This window comes from Mobula birostris, chromosome 6 (assembly GCF_030028105.1).
Source record: "Mobula birostris isolate sMobBir1 chromosome 6, sMobBir1.hap1, whole genome shotgun sequence".
Classification (NCBI taxonomy): domain Eukaryota; kingdom Metazoa; phylum Chordata; class Chondrichthyes; order Myliobatiformes; family Myliobatidae; genus Mobula; species Mobula birostris.
In genome coordinates this window covers 32,370,914-32,391,610 of record NC_092375.1, presented here as the reverse complement: position 1 = coordinate 32,391,610, position 20,697 = coordinate 32,370,914, and the positions used below count along the sequence as shown (strand labels likewise).

The 20,697-nt window shown below is 37.8% G+C and overlaps 2 protein-coding genes across 3 annotated transcripts in view; both read left to right on the top strand.

Moving 5' to 3' along the window:
• The first annotated feature begins 2,567 nt into the window (after positions 1–2,567).
• On the top strand, positions 2,568–14,448 carry LOC140199751 (uncharacterized). The gene is made up of 7 exons (XM_072262231.1): positions 2,568–2,860; positions 4,910–5,029; positions 9,067–9,183; positions 9,363–9,490; positions 9,634–9,795; positions 11,415–11,641; positions 13,384–14,448. Exons 1-7 carry the CDS (start codon positions 2,797–2,799, stop codon positions 13,502–13,504), a joined length of 939 nt encoding a protein of 312 aa, XP_072118332.1. The 5' UTR covers positions 2,568–2,796; the 3' UTR covers positions 13,505–14,448.
• A 4,144-nt stretch (positions 14,449–18,592) lies between these two features.
• tbc1d23 (TBC1 domain family, member 23) overlaps positions 18,593–20,697 on the top strand; it is a 109,615-nt gene continuing 107,510 nt past the window's right edge. For both annotated transcript variants that reach the window (XM_072260132.1, XM_072260131.1), the window contains exon 1: positions 18,593–18,699. In XM_072260132.1, coding sequence (XP_072116233.1) covers positions 18,632–18,699 — 68 coding nt within the window. In that variant the 5' untranslated portion in view covers positions 18,593–18,631. The remainder of the gene's footprint in view (positions 18,700–20,697) is intronic.

Genomic DNA, 20,697 nt, shown 5'->3' with positions numbered 1-20,697 from the left:
GCAGCGTGGCTTCAACTCCTGATATGGAAAGCACTTTCCACACGATGCGGACCAGACCTAATAATATAAAATCGACGTAGAGAGGTCAACGGCAAGGTTGACAGCCGCAATAATGCCTCACTGTGTTTAAGACTTTTACTGAATTTGCAGTAAATTATTTAGAATCTCCCTCATTCACTTCTATAGCACCACCGGTTGAAACTGTTGCGCTAAATATGAAACTACTGATTTCCAGGGTAACCAGATGACGCCGGAAGTAGATAGCAACATACAAAAAACTGGAAGAACACAGCTGGAAGAACTTAGACTCCCATGGAGGGAAATGGTTTGTCGGGATTTCGAGTCAAAACTTTTCATTTCAACATTAATATCCCCAGCGAAAAGAAGAATGGTTCTGAATCTTTGCATGTGGTTGCATTAAACTCTGGCAAAAATAAACTATTTTCTTTGCAAACTTTCATTATTTCTTGAATTATACTGTCTTACAGTATGACTAATGTTAGGGAACCTAAAGCTATCTCCTCCTGTGATTTCTTACTCTTGCTATCATATCTTCACCAAGCTTGAGTTTCTGAGTGAACCAATGTTCGTCCTATATTGACAAATCTACCTCAGCTCCATTTGCAAAGCAGTCATCCAATCTGTATTTGGGTTCTACCATCTGGGGAAGGCTAGTGGGATAAAAGGTGAGAACCGGGGGAATGTAATCCTTGTTCGGCATGGTAGGGGAGGGGTTGAAAAGAAAAGTGCACGAAATGGAACAAACATCAAAAACTCATCAACAGTTGTAGGGGTGAAATCAAAGCTGAGGAAAAAAATTAAGATACCTTGGATGTACCAGCGTAGATTTTTTTACTGGAATACTTAAGGAGCAGCTGGGGAAACTAGAAAAACTGAATGGAGTCCTTGCATGAAGTCCCAAAACAATGGGGAAAATGTCCAATTAAGAAAACTGTGGGTTGATAGGCTTTTAATGGATATTGAACACTGACTTCAGTCCTGTGATAGACATTGAGAAGTCAAGAATGGAAAATTTAATTTCCAACAGGCTTCAGGAATGCAGGTCCAGACCTGAGATGGGTTTGCTGGAGTTCACAGTTAAGTCCCAAAGAATCCTTAATGATCAGTAGTAACTGGAAACCCCAGGTCAAAGTACAGAATTCCCATGTGGATCCATATATAATTATATATGATGTAATTATGTAAGGATTTACAAACAAGAAAGAATTTTTTGTCCCTTAAACATGGCCCAGAAGCAGAGTTAATAATTCACTCTTGAAACACGAGTTCTTTTTTTCTCCACAGACCATACTTGGCTCCACAGAAGTTAATAATAATGCCTTTATAGGGGTTCTTGGCATACTAGTTATGAAATGTAGAAAGTCAACATGTAGATAACAAACATTTTTGGAAAGAAAATACATTGCTCCTCATTGCAAAGAAGTTAAGAGTTCAAGAAACCGGGAATCATGGAAAACTTTATATCATTCCTGGAAACAATGTGTAGATTTTGTCACCTATATTTGAATTAGTACTTGAATAATTAAGAGCATAGATTGTATTGACTTTTGGATTAAGGGATTATCCTATGAGAAGAGGTTTAGAAGAATAAACAACAATTTGATTTGAGAATATTTCAAGATTCTGTGGGGGTTTAACAGGATAGATATTAAAGAGATGATTCCTCTAGTTAAAATTCCAGAAGTAGGAAAATGTAGGACATAGGACATGTTGGACTAAGACAAAAGGGAAACTTGTTAAAGCACAGAGTAAAAGACTCAGTGTTTTCTAACCTAAAAGTGTGTGGTTAACCAATTAATGCGCTTGCTATAGACTGAGATAGAAATAGATAGATAGAGATAGAGACAGAAGGTATGAGTGATTTGTTAGGAAATTCCTCTGTGGATGCCAGAGTGTTCCAGCTTCCCGAGGTCTGCATCCAAACCCTTCTTATATCTGGGCCACTAAATTACTTCCAGCTTGCCAGATTTCCTTTGCTTTACTCCGTCTCCCCCTCCCCATTTGCAACTCGTCTGGGCCTCCTTCTCATTTTCTATAGCCTCTTATCACCTCAGTTATCTTGCCAACATTCCTTTCCTTATAGGTTCGTTTTTGACCTCTGCTCTCCAGTTCTTTCCCTATCTTTGTAATTGTTTATAAACTCTTCATTTCTTAACATCTCTCTATTGCAATTAGAAAGGATGGCTCATCCACTTGAAACGTTGATTTTATCTGCCTCGTCACAGATACTTTCCGACCTGATGCAGGATCGGCTTTCTTCATCCCTAAATTTCATTTGCACTCTGAAACTTCACAAGTCCTTTTGCGTAATTGATAAATTAACGATTAACTTTAACAGAAGATAATTATAAAATCCCTTTCCTTTGTGAAACATACATGCAAGCAGACGATTGCAGTTCCGGTCAAAAACCACTGATGAGTGTGCAGTGAATGTTTCCTCTACCTTTGTGCGATGATCTTATTGGATGAAGTTCAGGAAGCTCCGCCCGCGCGGCAATTTTCACTTTGTTACATTGGAAAGGTTTGGTAAATCGTGAGAAGTCCATCATTCAGTGTAGTGGAAGGCAAGAAGTGGGTAGAGCGGGAGGGGGAAAAGAGGAATAAATTCTATAAACTGTAATTTATGAAGAGAAAATTTGCATCAACTTAGTTTGCATTACTCAGGAAAAACTGTGAGGAAAAAGACCAGGCTTTCATTAGGCATCTTTCCTTTTTTAATTCCCAGTAAGTAAGGTCTCTTAAACACTCACTTATTTCGATTTTAGGAGTATATTAATGGCTCCCGAAAACCTAAGGCAAGTTCTGGTGGAAATTCCAAACCCTCAGCCTAAGATTGCTGGTGAGTATAAACCATGTTTAAATAGACGCGGAAAAAAATAAGGCGCTCAACTGAGACGAGGCGATGGGGGAGGGAAGGGGAGAACTCATTCACTAGTTTAAAATACGGTATTGTTGAAAGTATGGTAATAGATTTTCAATATTACACCGGTTCAATTAAATTGTCAATCAATTAGTTTAATAGCGTTTCTCTCAAAAAAATCAATTACATTTTTTTAAAATAGCAGTTTCTTTGCAATATTGGCGGGTAGACAAGAAAGCAATTTCCATCCTGCACATTTGCCAAAAATATGATGCTTAACATTTTAAATTAGCATATTATAGATGTGGTCTAGATATATAATATAAATATATAGAGTTAATTTGTTAGCTAAAATAATTTGATTATGTTGATCATAGCAATGGAAATCGCGGGACGCGCCAAACGTGAACCAACAATTAATGGGTGTGCTTATTTAAATACAATATTGATCTTACAATTATTGCGTTTTGGATGCTATTGTAACTTAAATATACATTATTATAAGGGTTAACGATAACGCTTTTAAAGTGTACAGACACAAACATTGGTAATGGTGATCCTTGTTAATAGTGATTGACCGATTATAGATGCAAAGAAGATGTAAGATAAGGGTTAAAAGGAGATGCACTGTATCATTTCTACATTAAGCTCGAATGCTACGTGGTTGGGTTCCCTAAACTTTTAAAGCCTGGCCATTTGAACAGACCGAGAGACCTCTGTTGGCCACTTCTCGTTTTCCTTTACATTATTTTCCTTTTTTTAAAAAAAATAAATTAATAGTGCATTTTTGACTTTGGCACCCTATATTTCGATGCACAACCTACTAAGGGTTTATTAACTGTACTTCCAGCAATAAGCAAAATTCAATGGGGGAGGGGGGTTCATCGTATCTTTGTGGCGTAATGCTGCTTACTTCTATCTTCCCGCCGGTGTAACTTCCCTGCTGCAGCTTGGCATTCAATTTCTTCACCATCTGAAATATTCTGCCTTTGTTTAATGATTTAATTCTTAACGAATCGGTAAGAAGAAGAAAAAAATTCCAGTTTCTCCATCTACATCTATCTGTTCCAATAAAATTTGACACTAGTACGGAAAGATATTTTTCAGTTTTGACTTCTTCTCCCCCAGAGTTGATAATCTCTTGATGAGGTCTTTTACATTTTGTACACTTTTATTTTCATCCCTGTTTCGTCAATTAGGACTTTATTCCCTGGACTGAGAGATGTCCTAATGAAGGTGTATAAGCTCACAAGAGACTTAGACAGGGTGAAAGAAAGCTCCTATTTTTCCAGAGAGGTGGTGTGCTAAAAACAAGAAGGAATGGGTTTAAGGCAGCAACATCAGGGGAAGCTGCTTAATGCAAAGGTTGGTTCACATTTGGAATTCTTAAGCCCATCACCCCTACTGGGGCATAGGCTGCCAACAGTGTCTCAACTGAGTCCTCTATCTAGGGCCAGTCTTTCAAGTTGTCTCCAAATGTAGCCCTTCTTGGCACATCATTCTTTTCTCAGGGATGAGGTCATTGGAGCTGCTGTTGGCGTTTCTGGGGTTCTAGGTTTTTGTGGGACGTGGTTGCCGGCCACATGCCCAACCCTCCCTTTGCAGCCAGAAATAGTGGTTGAGGCAAGCACATTATCTGACTGGTTTTTAAATGTTGCTAATTAGAGTTGGTAGGAGAGGTTTTGAGGGCTAAGGCCAACCTTGAGCAAATGTGATTAGCTCACTGGGCAACACAGTGTGAACAAGTTAGTCAGAGGGGCCTGTTTCTATGCTGTCTGACTCTATGGTTCTATAACTAGCGATGTGCACGCACTTATTCTTCTACGGTGGAAAGAAGAAGAGTTTACATCTATGTATTTTAAATGGGTGTTTTTCTATATCATTCAAGACCAAACGCTTTCAGCAGATCAGGAGTGCCTGGAGGTTTGGTTAGCTGCCTCGAGCACTTGTTGCTTTTTGAAATGATAGGAGGAAAATAATAAACAAGTCACAACATTAATTATGTTTTTAATTGTTTTTCCCTCTCAGTCCATCTTCGCAGGTCTTACGAAGAAATTTTGAACTCTACAAGATCACAAATGGGGTTAACAGCACTTCATGCCAATCTTCCTCCAACGTCTTTTCTGAGAAGAGAGAATGACCCAACAGGTGATTGTCTGGTTCAAGATCTCAATGTTAGAAACATAGGACATAGAAACCTACAGAACAATACAGGCCCTTTGGCCCACAAAGCTGTGCCAAACATGTCCTTACCTGAGAAATTACCTAGGGTTACCCATAGCCCTCTATTTTTCTGAGCTCCATGTACCTGTCCAGGAGTCTCTTAAAAGACCATATCGTATCTGCCTCCACCACCATTGCCAGTAGCCCATTCCACGCACTCACCACTCTCTGCATTAAAAAAAAAACTTACCCCTGACATCTCCTCTATACCTACTTCCAAGCACCTTAAAATTGTGCCCCTCGTGCTAGCCATTTCAGCCCTGAGAAAAAGTCTTTGACTATCCGCACAATCAATGCCTTTCATTATCTTGTACACCTCTATCAGATCACCTCTCATCCTCTGTCGCTCCAAGGAAAAAAGGCTGAGTTCACTCATCCTATTCTCATAAGGCATGCTCCCCAATCCAGGCAACATCCTTGTAAATCTCCTCTGCACACTTTCTATAGTTTCTACCTCCTTCCTATAGCGAGGCGACCAGAACTAAGCACAGTACTCCAAGTGGGGTCTGACCAAGGTCCTATATGGCTGCAACATTACCTTTTGGCTCCTCAACTCAGTCCCACGATTGATGAAGGCCAATGCACCCTATGCTTCCTTAAGCACAGAGTCAACCTGCGCAGCAGCTTTGAGTGTCTTATGGACTCGGACCCCAAGATCCCTCTGATCCTCCACACTGCCAAGAGTCTTACCATTAATACTATATTCTGCCACCATATTTCACCTACCAAAGTGAACTGCCTCACACTTACCTGGGTTGCACTCCATCTGCCACTTCTCAGCCCAGTTTTGTATTCTATCAATGTCCTGCTGTAACCTCTGACAGCCCTCCACACTACTCACAACACCTCCAACCTTAGTGTCATCAGCAAATTTACTAACCCATCCCTCCACTTCCTCATCCAGGTCATTTATAAAAAACACAAAGAGTAAGGGTCCCCGAACAGATCCCTGAGGCACACCACTGGTCACTGACCTCCATGCGGAATATAACCAGTCTTCAACCACTCTTTGCCTTCTGTGGGCAAGCCAGTTCTGGATCCACAAAACAATGTCTCCTTGGATCCCATGCATCCTTACTTTCTTAATAAGCCTTGCATGGGGTACTTTGTCAAATGCCTTGCTGAAATTCATATACACTACACCTGCTGCTCTACCTTCATCAATGTGTTTAGTCACATCCTCAAAAAATTCAATCAGTCTCGTAAGGCTCGACAGTAGTTGAATATGTATCAGGTTTCTGTGTGTGTGATCATTAGTGCAATAGTTGTCATCCCATTCATCTAAATGAAAGGCAATGCACTATTTCTTTTTTGTTTGGGGGGCGCGGTTTCATGAGATACAGATTTTACTCAGAAGGTCAATGTACAAACATATTAATAGTTTGAGTAGGTCACTTGGTCACAGTTTGCCATTTATAAGGCCATGGGTGATCTCATAATCTTGATCGTGTGTTTTTACCTACCTGCAGTAAGCTGGTATGTCCCCAGCTATCAAGAAATGATCCAACTTTTCCTTACAAGGAAGTCAAGGTTTCTTGGGTTTCATTCAAGATTCTTTTCATACTTCTAACACACCAGCAGATCGGAGTCCTGCTTGTCTGCCCCTTCTCCGCAAGACAACATGCACATTTCATGTCTTGGCATAGTAACCCTTATCTGATCTTCTAACGCTTTAATATGCTTCCTTAAATAAGATCTTTACTGTACACAGTTCCCCAGTTGTTGTGTGGATGGTTCTAAAGCACTGGTGTTCAATGCTGCAGCGAGTATGTCATCAGGGTAATAGGTCAACAGTAGTCTTGGTTGGTTATCTTGGGTGTGTGTGTGTTTTTTTGGCTAGTGCTTGGCTGTTTCATCATATAGAATGAACTGAACTGTCTGAAAACTTGCTTCTGTAGTGCTGGGGAACTCCTGGAAATGGGTCAGTTGCTTTGTGTTTTGTATTATTGTGTAAGCTTTCTCAGTAAGGTGACGGGTTCTGCTCTTAATAAGCTGAAGGTGTTCATGTATCAACCACTTTCACTTAGTGTAATTCTGCTCCGCCATTCACAAGATCGTGGAGTTAAATTACTGCTTCAAAGATCGAAGTAAAATTTATTATCAGTACGTACATGTCACCACGTACAACCCTGAGATTTTTTTCTGCGGGCATGCTTAGCAAATCTATAGAACAGTAACTGTAGACAGGATCAATGGACAACAAACGGTACAATTGAATATATAAATAAAGAGCATGAAATAATACGGTAAGAGTCCTTAAATAAGTGTAGTTGTCACCTTTTGTTCAAGAGCCTGACGGTTGAGGAGTAATAAACGTTCTTGAACCTGGTGGTGCAAGTTCTGAGGCACCTGTACCTTCTGCCTGATGGCAGCAGCGAGAAAAGAGCATTCCTTGTTGGTGAGGATCTTTGATGATGGATGTTGCTTTTCTATGGCAACGTTTCATGTAGATGTGCTCAATGGTTGGGAGGGTTTTACCCGTGATGTACTGGGCCGAATCTTCTACCTTTTGTAGGACTTTGTCCTCAAAGGCATTGGTGTTCGCATACCAGGCCTTAATGCAACCAGTCAACACACTTTCCACCGCACATCTAAGTTCACTAAGGTTTTTGATGACATGCCGAATCTCCGGGTAATCTCCCTCCTGTATGCTGATTCATCACCATCTTTGTTACAGCCCACAACAGTGGTGTCATCAGCAAACTTGTATGTGGTGTTGCGGCTGTACTTAGCCACACAGTCATAGGTGTAAATTGAGTAGAGCAGGGGGCTAAGTGCACATCCCTGAGGTTGTGAGGTTTCTAGCCTTTGTATTTTACAACAATGTGTAAAAATAAATAAATAAATAAATTGCAAATTTTCACCTACTCTTTACTAGTTTATGGGGCAGTTCTCCCATTAGGACAAGGCCTCAGGCGTTATTGAGGAGGCTGTGTAAACTGGTCCTTGTGCAATCATTTTAGTTAAGTTACTTGCAATAAAAACACTACCTATTATCAGAAATACAGAGGCAATCTGTTGCTCTATCTTCCTCTGAGATGGGAAATTCAACAGGCAGAAATTAATCTATATTGCTTCATCATAATTTGTGCTTAATCTAGCTAGAGCAATTAAAAGAGAAGGCAAGGGTGACAGTTTTTTAGGATCCAATTGCACTTATTTGATATAATGGCTCTAAAAAAAATTCCTTGCCTTCAAATCTCTGAGGTATTTGCATTATGTATGTTACTACACTGTAAGTGGTCCCAATGTTATAGAAACCACTGAGATTTTGAAAATGACATTAGTTGTTCCCCAAGTTTTTGCAAAATTATGGTAGGAAATATTTGGGCCAAGTGTTCAATGTCCATCTGTTAATTAAATTTGTTGTTAATCATTTATGGATGATCCTTATGAAACTGCAAATGTGTATTGTTTGCAAGTTGATAGATTTACGCGTGTGGTGCAGCTAGCGGAGCTGTTGTCTTACAGCTCCAACGGCTTGGATTCAATCCTGGTCTCATGCTGTCTTTGTAGTCTCCCATGTTCTCTGAATGACTTTGTGGGTTTCTTCTGAGTGTTTTTATTTCCACCTACATATCAAAGATATGCAGATGGGTAGATTAATGGTCTGTGGTGAATTGCCCGTACTTTGTCAATGAGTGAGTAGAATGTTGATGGAGAATGTGGGGTGAATCAAATACATTCAGTGGAGGATTAATGTAAACGGCTATTTGGACAATGTATAGTGACATCTAACAAAAACATAAAATGAATTACCACAAAAATTCTCTTGATACTGATTGGAAATGTATAAGCATATAATATAATGCCTTTTGTTAGCCTTTCTGATCTTTATTGTTTTGTCTGGATCTTGTAATAAAGCAACTGAACGTATTACAACAGGCATATGCAGATTAATATGCTGGTTTCAGCTATTGGCAATTATCCATCTTTTGATTTTGTTTGTTTTTGTTTTCCAGCACAAGATATTTCTGAAGTCTCGTCGCTCACGAAAAGAAAGTTTGGAGCTAGAAGAAGAATGTGTTCATTAACTTTCATCAGTGATAAAAATCCTTCGGAAAATAGCAGTGAGAAAGGTGTGTGTACCTGATGCCATTTATTTTGAGTGAATGGTACCTATTTTATGGTAATTTCTTCTAGCGCATCATTTACAGAAAAAACAAATATGCACACCCAAGACACATTCTGAAATGTATCACTCAACAGAAATATTTCCATGAAAGAGATAACAAAATTTTAAATCTTCACTTTTCAGAATCACCTTTCAAGAAACAGCGACTACATTTTAAGCCAGGTGGAAATTTACAAGTCAAACTAAAAGATTTGCTATCATCTCAGCTAGTGCAGACTCTGTTGCGCCAATATCCAGCAATTGATGATGAGGTATGTACTCATGCTGTGTGGCATTAACTTAAAACACAGCAACATTTTTATAAATTTTTTTATTTTTTAACTGGAGTAAGAACTGTAACATGAGCTGTTGGATTCAGAATTATATGACACCCAATTATTTCCTCCTGAAACAGGACGTGAAATTGGTTCTTCCATCATTCATCTTGAAATGTGCTCAGAAACAGCTGGAGATAATCAAAAGCAATGTTTTTCGTTCTATACCACGATGGCGCTTGGGTTCCAACAGAGATGCATACTGCTATCGTAAAGCACGTAATCATCTTCAGGTTTTCAAGGTTAGTATTCGCCAACCAAGGTGGACTGTAATTGCTTCCCTTCAAATTTCCTGCCTTTATATTTCTAGGGATACTCGTTTATACTTAATTGGGTGGACACCATCAGTTCCTATATACATAAGCTTACAAATGCTGGTAATCCTTGTTTTATTTTTATATTCACTTATGAAATATTTTCATTTTCTGCCTGTTTAATTAAATATTTAATAATACTTATGTAGGCCATCTTATAGGCACTGTTTTGATTTTGGTTAAATCTGTAATGCTACTGTGATGAAGTGCTTTGAGAGGTTGGTCATGGCCAGAATCAACTCCTGCCTTAGCAAGGACCTGGACCCACTGCAACTTGTCTATCATAACCGGTCTGCAGTGAATCCCATTTCACTGGCTCTCCACTTGTCCTTGGATCACCTGGACAATAGCAACATCTCCATCAGGCTGCTGGTTATTGGCTATACCTCAGTGTTCAAAGCATTATACCCTCAATTCTAATCAAGAAGCCCCAAAAACTGAGCTTCTGTATCTCCCTCTGATGGAGGGATCAGCAGTGGAAATGGTGAGCAGTTTCAAGTTTGAAGATCTATCCTGGATCCAACATTTTGATGTAATTACAAAGAAAGCATGACACTGGCTATATTTCATTAGAAGTTTGGGGAGACCTAGTCTGTCACCAAAGTCTTTCGTGAATTTCTACAGGTGTACTCCGGTGAGCATTTTAACTGGTTGCATCACTGTCTGATTATGGAAAGGTCACTGCACAGGATCATTTTTTAAAAAAACTGCAGAAAGTTGTAAACACAGGCTGCTCCTTCATGGACACTGGCCTCTGCACGTTATCAAGGACACCTTCAAAAGGTGGCACCCATCATTAATGATCCCCGTCATATAGGACATGCCGCTTTCCCATTGCTAACATCAAATAGGAGGTACAGGAGCCTGAAGACAAACACCCAATTTTTAAGGACAGCTTCTTCCCCTCTACTATCAGATTTCTGAATGGACAATGAACCCCTCTTTTTTTTTCTCATTTTGCGCTACTAATTTAATTTTTTAACATACACTTATTGTAATTTATAGTTTTATTATTATTATTTGCCATCACAAGACAAATTTCTTGACATATGCCAGTGATATTAAACCTGAATCTGGTTCTCTTTTAATGGGCCAGATGCAGAAATAAAATTAAAGATTAAATTAAAAATTAAATGGTGGAGGAGGGTTCACTCTAACTTTAATGCCTAACATGCATCTTCCGCTTACTGGTTTGACCGAGTGTTCGGTGCAAGTATAATTATTTTTCTTCTTGTTACATGGTGAAGAGGCTTTGTTAGTTAAAAATGTAAATGAAGTGAAACAATCGATATTTCTTTTTATTATGTGTGTGTGTATATATAGTTTAATCATTTTACACGTAGAATATAATGCTTTCACCATTATGGTCTTAATTCTGAGTAAAGCAAATGGTAGAAAAATAGGGAACCTATTTTATTAGGTTCAAAAGCTACTGATTTAAGCTTTGGGCATCTTTTCCTTCACAGAAAGGTGCAGTCAAGTTCTGGTGAGTTATATGAAATTTATTCAAATCAACATAAGTGTTTTACATTTTTGTATCTTTGCAGAGAACATGCTTGGAACAAGGGAAGATATTATTGCAAGCAGGATGCTGGGAAACTTCATTAAACTACATGCTGATTGCGTGGCAGTATACCAGTGAACTTCCTCACTGGGATAATAGCTTCCATAATGAAAGTACACAACAGTGTTTTACAGTTTTAGCAGCTCAGGGCACAACTGCCTTACAAAGAAGCTCTCTGGAGCTAGAGAAATATAAACAACTTAGGAAAAGGTAAATGTCTCAACATAGATATTTGAGAAAGAATGGAATTAATTTTTGGAAAAGGGTATTGAATTGGCCATGCATTTAATCAATCCAAAATACTATAAAATGTGAAAACCACATTGTTATTAATGTTGGTCACAGTCCCAGATGGCCAACTGTGCAAAGAATCTGTATTTTTTATTAAAGGGTTATTGTGACTTTTCCATGAAATGAAATAATTATATTACAAATAACCCATAGATTTTCAGATTGTCAATATTCACATTGGATCAGTCTTACATTTTCAATTGTTGAGAAAATTTTAACTTTGTTTAAATACACATCCTCATAATTTATTGTTTTAGGGCTAATTTCTCTACTAGAGCTTTTCTATACTCATTTTCATTTATGGATTAAAAGTTTTTGTAAAATTAAACTCTACTGAAAGTGAACAAATTTATCATTTTCATCCATAAGACTTGATATTGTAAATGAACAGTGTGACATGAACTGCATAACAAATATTTAAACTAACCTACATATGCACTCTGTGGCCACTTTATTAGGTACCTCCTGCACCAGACAAAGTAACCGCTGAGTGTATTTTTGTGGTGTTCTGCACACCTCTGCTGTAATATATGGTTATTTGAGCTACTGTCGCCTTCCTGTCAGCTTGTACAGTGGCCATTCTCCTGAGACCTCTCTCATAAACATGGCGTTTTCGCCCAAAGAACTGCCCCTCACTTAATGTTTTTTCTTTTTCATACCATTTTCTGTAAACTCCAGAAACTGTTGAGTGTGAAAATCCCAGAACATCAGCAGTTTCTGAGATACTTAAACCTCCCCATCTGGCACCAACAATCATTCCATGATCAAAGTCATTTAGATCACTTTCCTTCATTCTGATGTTAAGTCTGAGAAACAAATGAATCGCTTGACCGCGCCTGCATGCTTTTATCCACTGAGTTGCTGCCACTGATTAGATAATTGCATTAACAAGCAGATATGCAGGTTTACCTAATAAAGTGCCACTGAGTGTAATGTTGTTTGTCTTTGATGTAAAGCCCAGACTTCAGTTTTCAACTTCCTTGCTTTTGTGTACATTGGTCATGTTATTTCCTACTCCAGTTTTTCTTCCAGAGTTCCTCCAATTAGTCCTTTTGGGAATAACCTTGTAATACTGAATTAGATGAAAATAGAATTGTTTTTCTTCTTGAGATCAAAGGAGCTTGTTAATTAAAAATGTAAATAAAATAAAACAATCCATATTCCCTTTTATTATGGATACATAATTTAATCATTTTACATATGGATACTAAATGCCTTCACAGCTATAATCACAATTCGGAGTAAAGCAACTGGGGAGGAAAAAAGAGAACCACCTTGTCCCCACATATGTTGTAGCAAAATCATCCAAAAGTTAGTGAAACAATGATAATAAATGTAGTAACTTACTGGGCAGGACTGGGAGGGAACAGGTGGGAATATGTACTTAAAATTGCATAATACCCTTGTTTATGTATCTTTGTACGTGCATTTATTTGTAAAAGTAATCTAGTTACGATTGTTTTGTTGTCTGAGTTTACTAAAGAACTATCTCATCAATGACCATTTAGGGCTAAGATCTGGTGTTGATAACATTGTCAGCTTAACCCTAGCAGTGGAGAAGCTGAGTAATGGAAAGAAAAACACAATTGTAATTTATGTAATGTAATAAAAGCAAGTGACAACTTTAAACTGTTATCTAACAATTCTATTTTCTGTTACAGACTGAAAATTGCATATACGCAAAACAAACTGATCAAACCCTGCCTTGAAGAATTGGATAGTATGATTGTAGACCTGGAATGCAGTTCTTCAGAACATAATCCATCTTACCTAAATGCTTGAAATGTGACATATAGCTTGTCCATAGTCAGAAAATCCTATGGCTTGAGAGGAAAATGGTGGCTCCATTCCATTTTGGTTTGTTGCAGAAAGTTTAGATTTACTCTCAGATCTGTTTGCTCAGAATGCTATGTCCAGATCAGAGCATTTCTACTTTTCCTTTGAATGGATACAACACAACAATATGGAAAATTGGAATTAATGGGAGATTTCTGTGGAGTTTGAACAAATGATGGATTTTCTGGAGGAAATTTTTTTACTTGTTTTGGAAAGTTAAGACTGGAGCAGGTAGACTGTGTCCTCTAATTCAAGTTGTTCACTGTCTATAAAATATAAGTAAGAATAGCTTATGATTTTTAACCTCAAAATGGAAATTGCAGTTTTGTCATGACAGTAGGATCTTGTGGAGGTTTGTGTGAATTTTAGTACTCATCTTCTTGGATATTGCTGAATGGACTTTTTCAATGGAAATTTGACAGTATTAAATAGTGATTTTTAAAATGCAGATTGTATTTGAAAATAATTTTGTTAATCTTATTTAACTCCCTTTTTGTGGAAGAAAATGACAATTTGTAAATTAGAACATGCAAGTAGAATGTATAGTACAAGTTTGGTGTAATGGCAATATTAGTAATCTAATAATGACAATTGCACTTTAACCTTTGACTAAGTATTGTTTTAATGTAGTTTTTCTGGTAATACACCAAAAAAGTTATTCATTTTGGCCAGAGTTGGGAATATTTTTCATATGTGTATAAAAATACTATTTTCTTTAAATTATCTATGGATTTCATATGTGTAAGTTTACCTAGTTCTGAGCCAATGTAATACTGTAAGTTGATATTCTTATTGAAACACTGAAATGCAATGTATCTAATTGGGGGGAGGGGAGAATCGTCTGTTATTGTAAATGAGTGATGTGATATTTTTAAGAGTTTTCCAAATAAAATAAGTATTGACATCACTACAATAATTGTGTGGAGATTGGAAAAACTAATGATTACAGATCCAATTTTGGAAATGTTGTACTTAAATATTTTATTTTGCAGACTATGTGAGAGATTCAATGTTTTGAAAAAGGAGCATTTATCAATTAGTCATTTTCATTTAATTGAGTTGTAAAATGAACAAACATCATTTTACTGCTTGCATCTTGGGCAGTAGCCTACAAAGTACCCAGGACATCTTTAGGGAGTGGTGTCTCAGAAAGGCAGCGTCCATTATTAACGACCTCCAGCACCCAGGGTATGCCCTTTTCTCACTGTTACCATCAGGTAGGACGTACAGAAGCCTGAAGGCACACACTCAGTGACTCAGGAACAGCTTCCTCCCCTCTGCCATCCAATTCCTAAATGGACATTGAACCCTTGAACATTACCTCATTTTTTTAATATATAGTATTTCTGTTCTTGCACATTTAAAAAAACCTATTCAATATATGTAATTGATTTACTTGTTTATTATGTTTTATTGTATTTATTATTATTTTTCTTCTCTGCCAGATTAACTTCTGCTGCTAAGTTAACAAATTTCACGTCACATGCCAGTGATAATAAATCTGATTCTGATTAAGGGAAATTATGCACATTATTTGCCTGCTGTCCACATCTTCAGAGGATATGGCCTTCACACACCGTCTGCATGAAATCTGTAGGTGTTGAATCCAAAGTTTTCTTTGATGCTGTTTGTCTATCTCTGGATGTTGTCTCAACTCTTGTTGATCTTTGTTCCATGTTAGTGCTGTATTTATTCCTGTACCATGGCACAATTTCTGTCAGGAAGTTAATACCTCGCTCATAATCGTTTGAGAAGCCTTAAATTAGACAGATTGTCAAAAAATTCAGTCCATCTGTGAGACTGATTGGTGGGGGGGGTGTATAAAAGTACCATTTGAACCCTAGTTCTGAGGGTTACATAATTCTGAGCTCAAAGATGGGGTTTGTATTTTGTGAACGATTGTACCCTGTCACCACTGAGGTCTCGTCACAAGGACAGGACAGCAAGCTGCTTTCTGTGCTGCACACTGCATTTTAAATTTATATTATTAATGTATGGTGCGATTATATGCTGATTGTGATATACGCTTTGTCCATGGTCCAGAGGAACGTTTCATTTGGTTATATATGAACAGTCAGGAGACAATGAACTTGAACACAAGTTTGAATTAACTTCTCAATTGTCCTTTATTGTGCTGAAGGTAGCATTTCTAAACAATCAGATTGGAATGAACAGTTAACTAATAGGTAAATGAAATTTCAAGTCTTGTAAAGTACATAATTTCACTCAATTGGAGAAAATAAGAGTGGGAAAAATTTTCAGAAATGCAAGATTTGTTTATGTATCTTTATAAAAATACTTAAGTTTTTTTGTCTTTTCTGTGTATCTCTATCTTTCTCAGAAGTTTCTACATTGAGGTCAGAACAAATGCTTGAAGCAGTATCTGGAGTATGTTTCATTTGCGGAATGGTAAACAGCTAAGTTTAGATTGGTTATGAAAAAGTATTCAAAATCATGCGATAATGCCCCTCTCAAGAACTAATGAAGTTTAAATTTCAGGGATTTCATTGTAGACCAAATTGACACCTGGAGTGATTTTTAGGAGAAAATCACTAATCCTGGCATAGCACCTGATTTACTGGCACTTTTTACATTACTATCTAAAAGAGACTAATGGATAAACATGAAATGAATTTGACAAAGTAAGTAATAAGCTTTTCAGAGCAGAAACCATTGACTTTAGATAATTGGCAAAAGGAGCAGAGATGACATTAGGTATAAATCATGCATTGCTACAATATGGATCTCCAATAGGTCCACAATCCTGTCATAGAGGGTTCTTGCCTCAATGACCCAAACAGCTGTGTTGTTGGGAGTTGGAGCCTTGTACTTTGGCTCTTGGTGGGGTCACCCATGTCAATCAGGTCAAAGTGTTGAGGCCAGGCTAAGAATGGTTCACCCTTCCACCAGGTTTGGGAGTTCAGCTCAGCGCTAACAACCCTGATTAGTCAAAAAACAATTGTTACGGAAACAGCGATGAAGAATCAGAAATAAACAGTGCAGGAGGACTTTCATCGCTTCCCTAAACCCCAGCAGCATAACAGGCAGTAAGTAAAAATAAAGTAAGCAGTCTTAAATTGTGATAAGAGATTCAATAACAAATTTTAATAAAATTTAATACTTTATGAATATTTGTTGGAAAGGATCCAAGAATGGAGTTATTTGAATTTCTTTCAAAGTGTTAGCTTGGGTCATATGTCCTAATTGTTGGCTGTCATGTACAAATATCCTTAAATTTATGTCATCTACAAGTAATTGAACATGTAGTTGTATTCGTTTCCTCCATCAGTAAGAATTGCTTGGATTCTTGTCCTCGTATCCCTATTCTCTAACCCCACTGCCACAAGACTGCAACTAGTCTACGTTACCTAAACAAAACGACAAGGGGTTCCTTTTGGACAAATAAAAGGTGGATGAACAAATTAAAGTAACACTTGAAAATACAAATTTTCTCCAAATTTACTTTATTCCTTAAACAATAATTCAATAAAGGAATTTGTACCTAGTTCATGCAAACACAAATGTTTTACATATGTACAATTAAATCTTGTATACATAAAGCTCTTGTATTTTATAAATCCCCTAAATCTTCTCATGTATTGTTAAGTGTGCAAAAATAGGCTTCCGCAATAGATACTTCGCATAGATTACAACTTGCTTGTGTTTATTCTACAACATTTACTTCTGGATTTGAGTATGCTAATAACCAATCAATTTCACCAATTATCAAGACTTGTTGAAAGATTTTAAATGTTTACTACATCATTTCTCAAACTGACAGCTGTGAACACATGGATGTGTTCTGCTTTCTGCAGAACATAAATCTTAAATTACAGGGTAATGGAATAGAAGCAAGTTGCTCCTTCATAGCTACTATTTAATTGCTACAATAGTTACATCTAGTGAGCGTGATTAAGAAGGCTATGCTTTAATTAAATTTCTATAACATTTGATAACAACAATTTAATCCATTTTTCTCATTCTGAATGCATAATTTTTGGTGTGGTACTACTCAAACCTACTTGTTTTCTAATACTCAGCTTTTCTTCTATTACAGTATCAGGACTGGCTGAAATATGTTTCATTAAAGGAATAGCTGAGACCAAGCACATTTTGCATGTATGCCACATCTACTTTGGGGGAAGATCAGGCAAAAAAATGAATGGTAATACAAGCAGAATTTGAAAACAGATCCGTGGTATTCCACAAAATAATGCGACACTAAGTTGGGCAATAGGTAAATTACAGTAATAATTTTAACAGTTTACCTAAATATCAGATGCAGAAATTATTATCCTAAGAACAGAAAGCGCCTATTGTATTGAAAGTCTCAAATGCCTATATTATGAATCGTTTAATACTGTTGCTGGTTTGTATTTACTCTGCTCTTAACTAACTTGATTACATCAAAATTGGAATTACAGAAGACCTCTAAACAACCGGTATACACTCTCAAGGACTTTTTCCCGGGGGGGGGGGCTGCAATAAAAAAAATAGCTAAGTTCACAGTGGCTGCGGAGAGAACTTCAATTATCGATTCGGGGCAACTGATCAGAATTTCGGTTCTGATTTTGAAGAAACAATAGGTGTTTAAAATCTTGAGCTATACACACAAAATACTGGAAGAATCTAGCAAATCAGGCAGCATCTATGAAGAGGAAAAACGTGTAACTATTTTAAAACATTTCTCGCTGATTGCTCCGAGGTTGCAGTGAAGATGTTTCTAATGACAAATACCGAAAGATTGTTCTCCGTAGCACTGACTTGCTGAGTACAAACACTTTCTTTCTCTTTTTTTCTCCAGAAGTCATTGTTTTCCTTTCTTTTGTCGGCATTATGAGGAAACGTTCATTTTATAATCATCACGTGAGCAATTTAATAAAGAAAACCAAAACCTTCATCACCCTGATTACTGCCAATACTTCCACAGTCGTTAGCCATGCTGACACTGCCGTAAATCCACTCGCCCCTGGGGTTTATTTACGGCAGCTCTCTCCTCTCACGACACTCGGGGAAAATCCGGTGTCAGTTTACGGCAACAGCTGAGGGACAGACGTGGAAGCGGAGCGAGGGATGGCGGCGGCCGAGGACGGACAGCTGGTACCGGGAGGAGGGGGCAGCGGCAGCAGCAGCAGTAGCTGGTGGGTGTCAGTGTGTCTTAACGTGGCTTATGGTCTGCCTTGAATGGAAAGGAGCCAGTGGGCCTTGAATATGTCCGGGGTGGCGGTGTCTCTCGGTTGGGTAGAAGCGGCTCATCACCATCGAGCCCAAGCTAAGAGCTTGAAACTGAGCGGAGGATCGAGTGAGGGTTTAGGCTAAGTGTAACAAGAGTTTCTTGATTTTAGTTACTTCACATTTAATGTAAGGCTAGTCATTTACCCTGCAATGGAGAGTCAAGTCCATAAAAATTTGAATTCTGTGATGAATGTGGAAATTAGTAGTTGTTAATCCAACGAGGCTGTTCGTTTTCTTTAAACGACTGTACCAGTGAAGCCTTAATCACTTCACAAGAAGTGTTCGGAAGTGTTGCACCTCCCCTAAGGATATCAGTTTTTTTAATATTGCATTTAAAGAAATGTGTGAATCTTGAATTTTAAGCTTTGATCTTATTGCTTTCTGAAATTCAGATATTTTTGTAGCCATCTGCTGAGGAAGTTTGTATATTGAGACAGAGAAGTTTAGTTTATTTTTTTGCCTTTTAAAAAAAGTGGTGTAGAGAGGCATTTCTTACTTTGAAAGACAAGTTCAATATGTAAAAGCACCAGTTCAAACTTTAATGCTTTCTTCCACACTATTAGTTCAAAATAATTTGAGTGAACTTAAAACAAAACTGTCTTTGTATTAACATTGTTCTAAAAACCACAGAATTAAAATGACTGTGCCTTAAATCTGCCATTACATACTAGCATGGATAAATAGTTAACGTATTTGAGTTTTCTTTTGTTCAAGGTAGCTAAGTTGTCAAGATACCACAATGACGGTCTCAGAGTATTGAATGAGTAGTGATAAACTATTGCAAGCCTTGCAGTTTCTGGACAAAGGACAAAGCTTTGTTCACAAATTTATGGTTTAATATTGTTCAAGTTACGTTTTAATGTGCATCCAGTGGCTGATTGCTATGAGGTCATTACTGTTAATACTTTGGTTTCTGTTGCTGTCAAATATTTTGAGCACATTTGTTATCTGTATGCTTTCGGTATGAAAAAAGGTGAGACGTGATGCTTATTAAGCTTAAAAAAAGTATTGATTCTGTTTACAACTGCACCTACAGGGTGGTAATTTGGAAAAAAAGGGTCAGGAATCTGTAAAGTCATTAAAGAATGAACTCTAAGGAGTTAGCAGAGAGTAAAAAGTTCAACAGGATGAGTCCTGCCAAAGGGTTTCGGCCCAAAATGCGACTCTACTTTTTTCCATGGATGCTGCCTGGCCTGCTGAGTTCCTCCAGCATTTTGTGTGTGTTGCTGGGATTTCCAGCATCTGCAGACTTTCTCTTGTTTAGTGGTATGAGTATTAGACTGCTTTGGCATTGTTGTTTTTGCAGAGTAGAAGGAATTGTGTTGCTACAGTCTACAGGTTGTTTCACGTATGCCTAAGTTTAATTTTATCACCGGTCTCGTATTATAATTTCATACCAGTATTATGACAAGTTTGTTAGATAATTGAGGTTACAATGACATTTGTGACTGTTAGGGTACACTAATAAGGCTTCTGGCTATGTATTGCTAATAATTCACTGGGGAAAAAAACACACAAACTTTTGGGGGAGCTCAGTGAATCAAATGGGATCTGTGAGGGGAAAGGAATTATTGATATTTTGTTTTGAGACCCTGCACTAGGACAGAGGATGGAGGGGAATAGAAAGCCACCATAAAGAACACAGGGGAGGGGTCGGTAGGTGATACATGGACAAAGGTGAGATGAAAGATGATATGGGAATAAATTGCAGGACCAGGGGTAGATCAGAAGAAGTGGGGGGGAGAGAGAGAGAGAAACATGGGAGTTAAGGGTCTCCAGTCCTCCTATATTTTCTCCTTTTCCATACCCATTTATGTGCTTCTGCCTCCCCCCCCCCCCCCCACTGTTCTATTCACCTGCTATCTATAGATTTGACGCACAAGATCCTCTCCCTAATCTGGTTT

Coding starts and splice junctions, on each gene's coding strand:
- LOC140199751 (XM_072262231.1), top strand. CDS start 2,797: ATGGCTCCCGAAAACCTAAGGCAAGTTCTGGTGGAAATTCCAAACCCT. Junction 5,030..9,066: donor AAGAGAGAATGACCCAACAG/GTGATTGTCTGG, acceptor TTTGTTTTCCAG/CACAAGATATTTCTGAAGTC. Junction 9,491..9,633: donor ATCCAGCAATTGATGATGAG/GTATGTACTCAT, acceptor CTCCTGAAACAG/GACGTGAAATTGGTTCTTCC.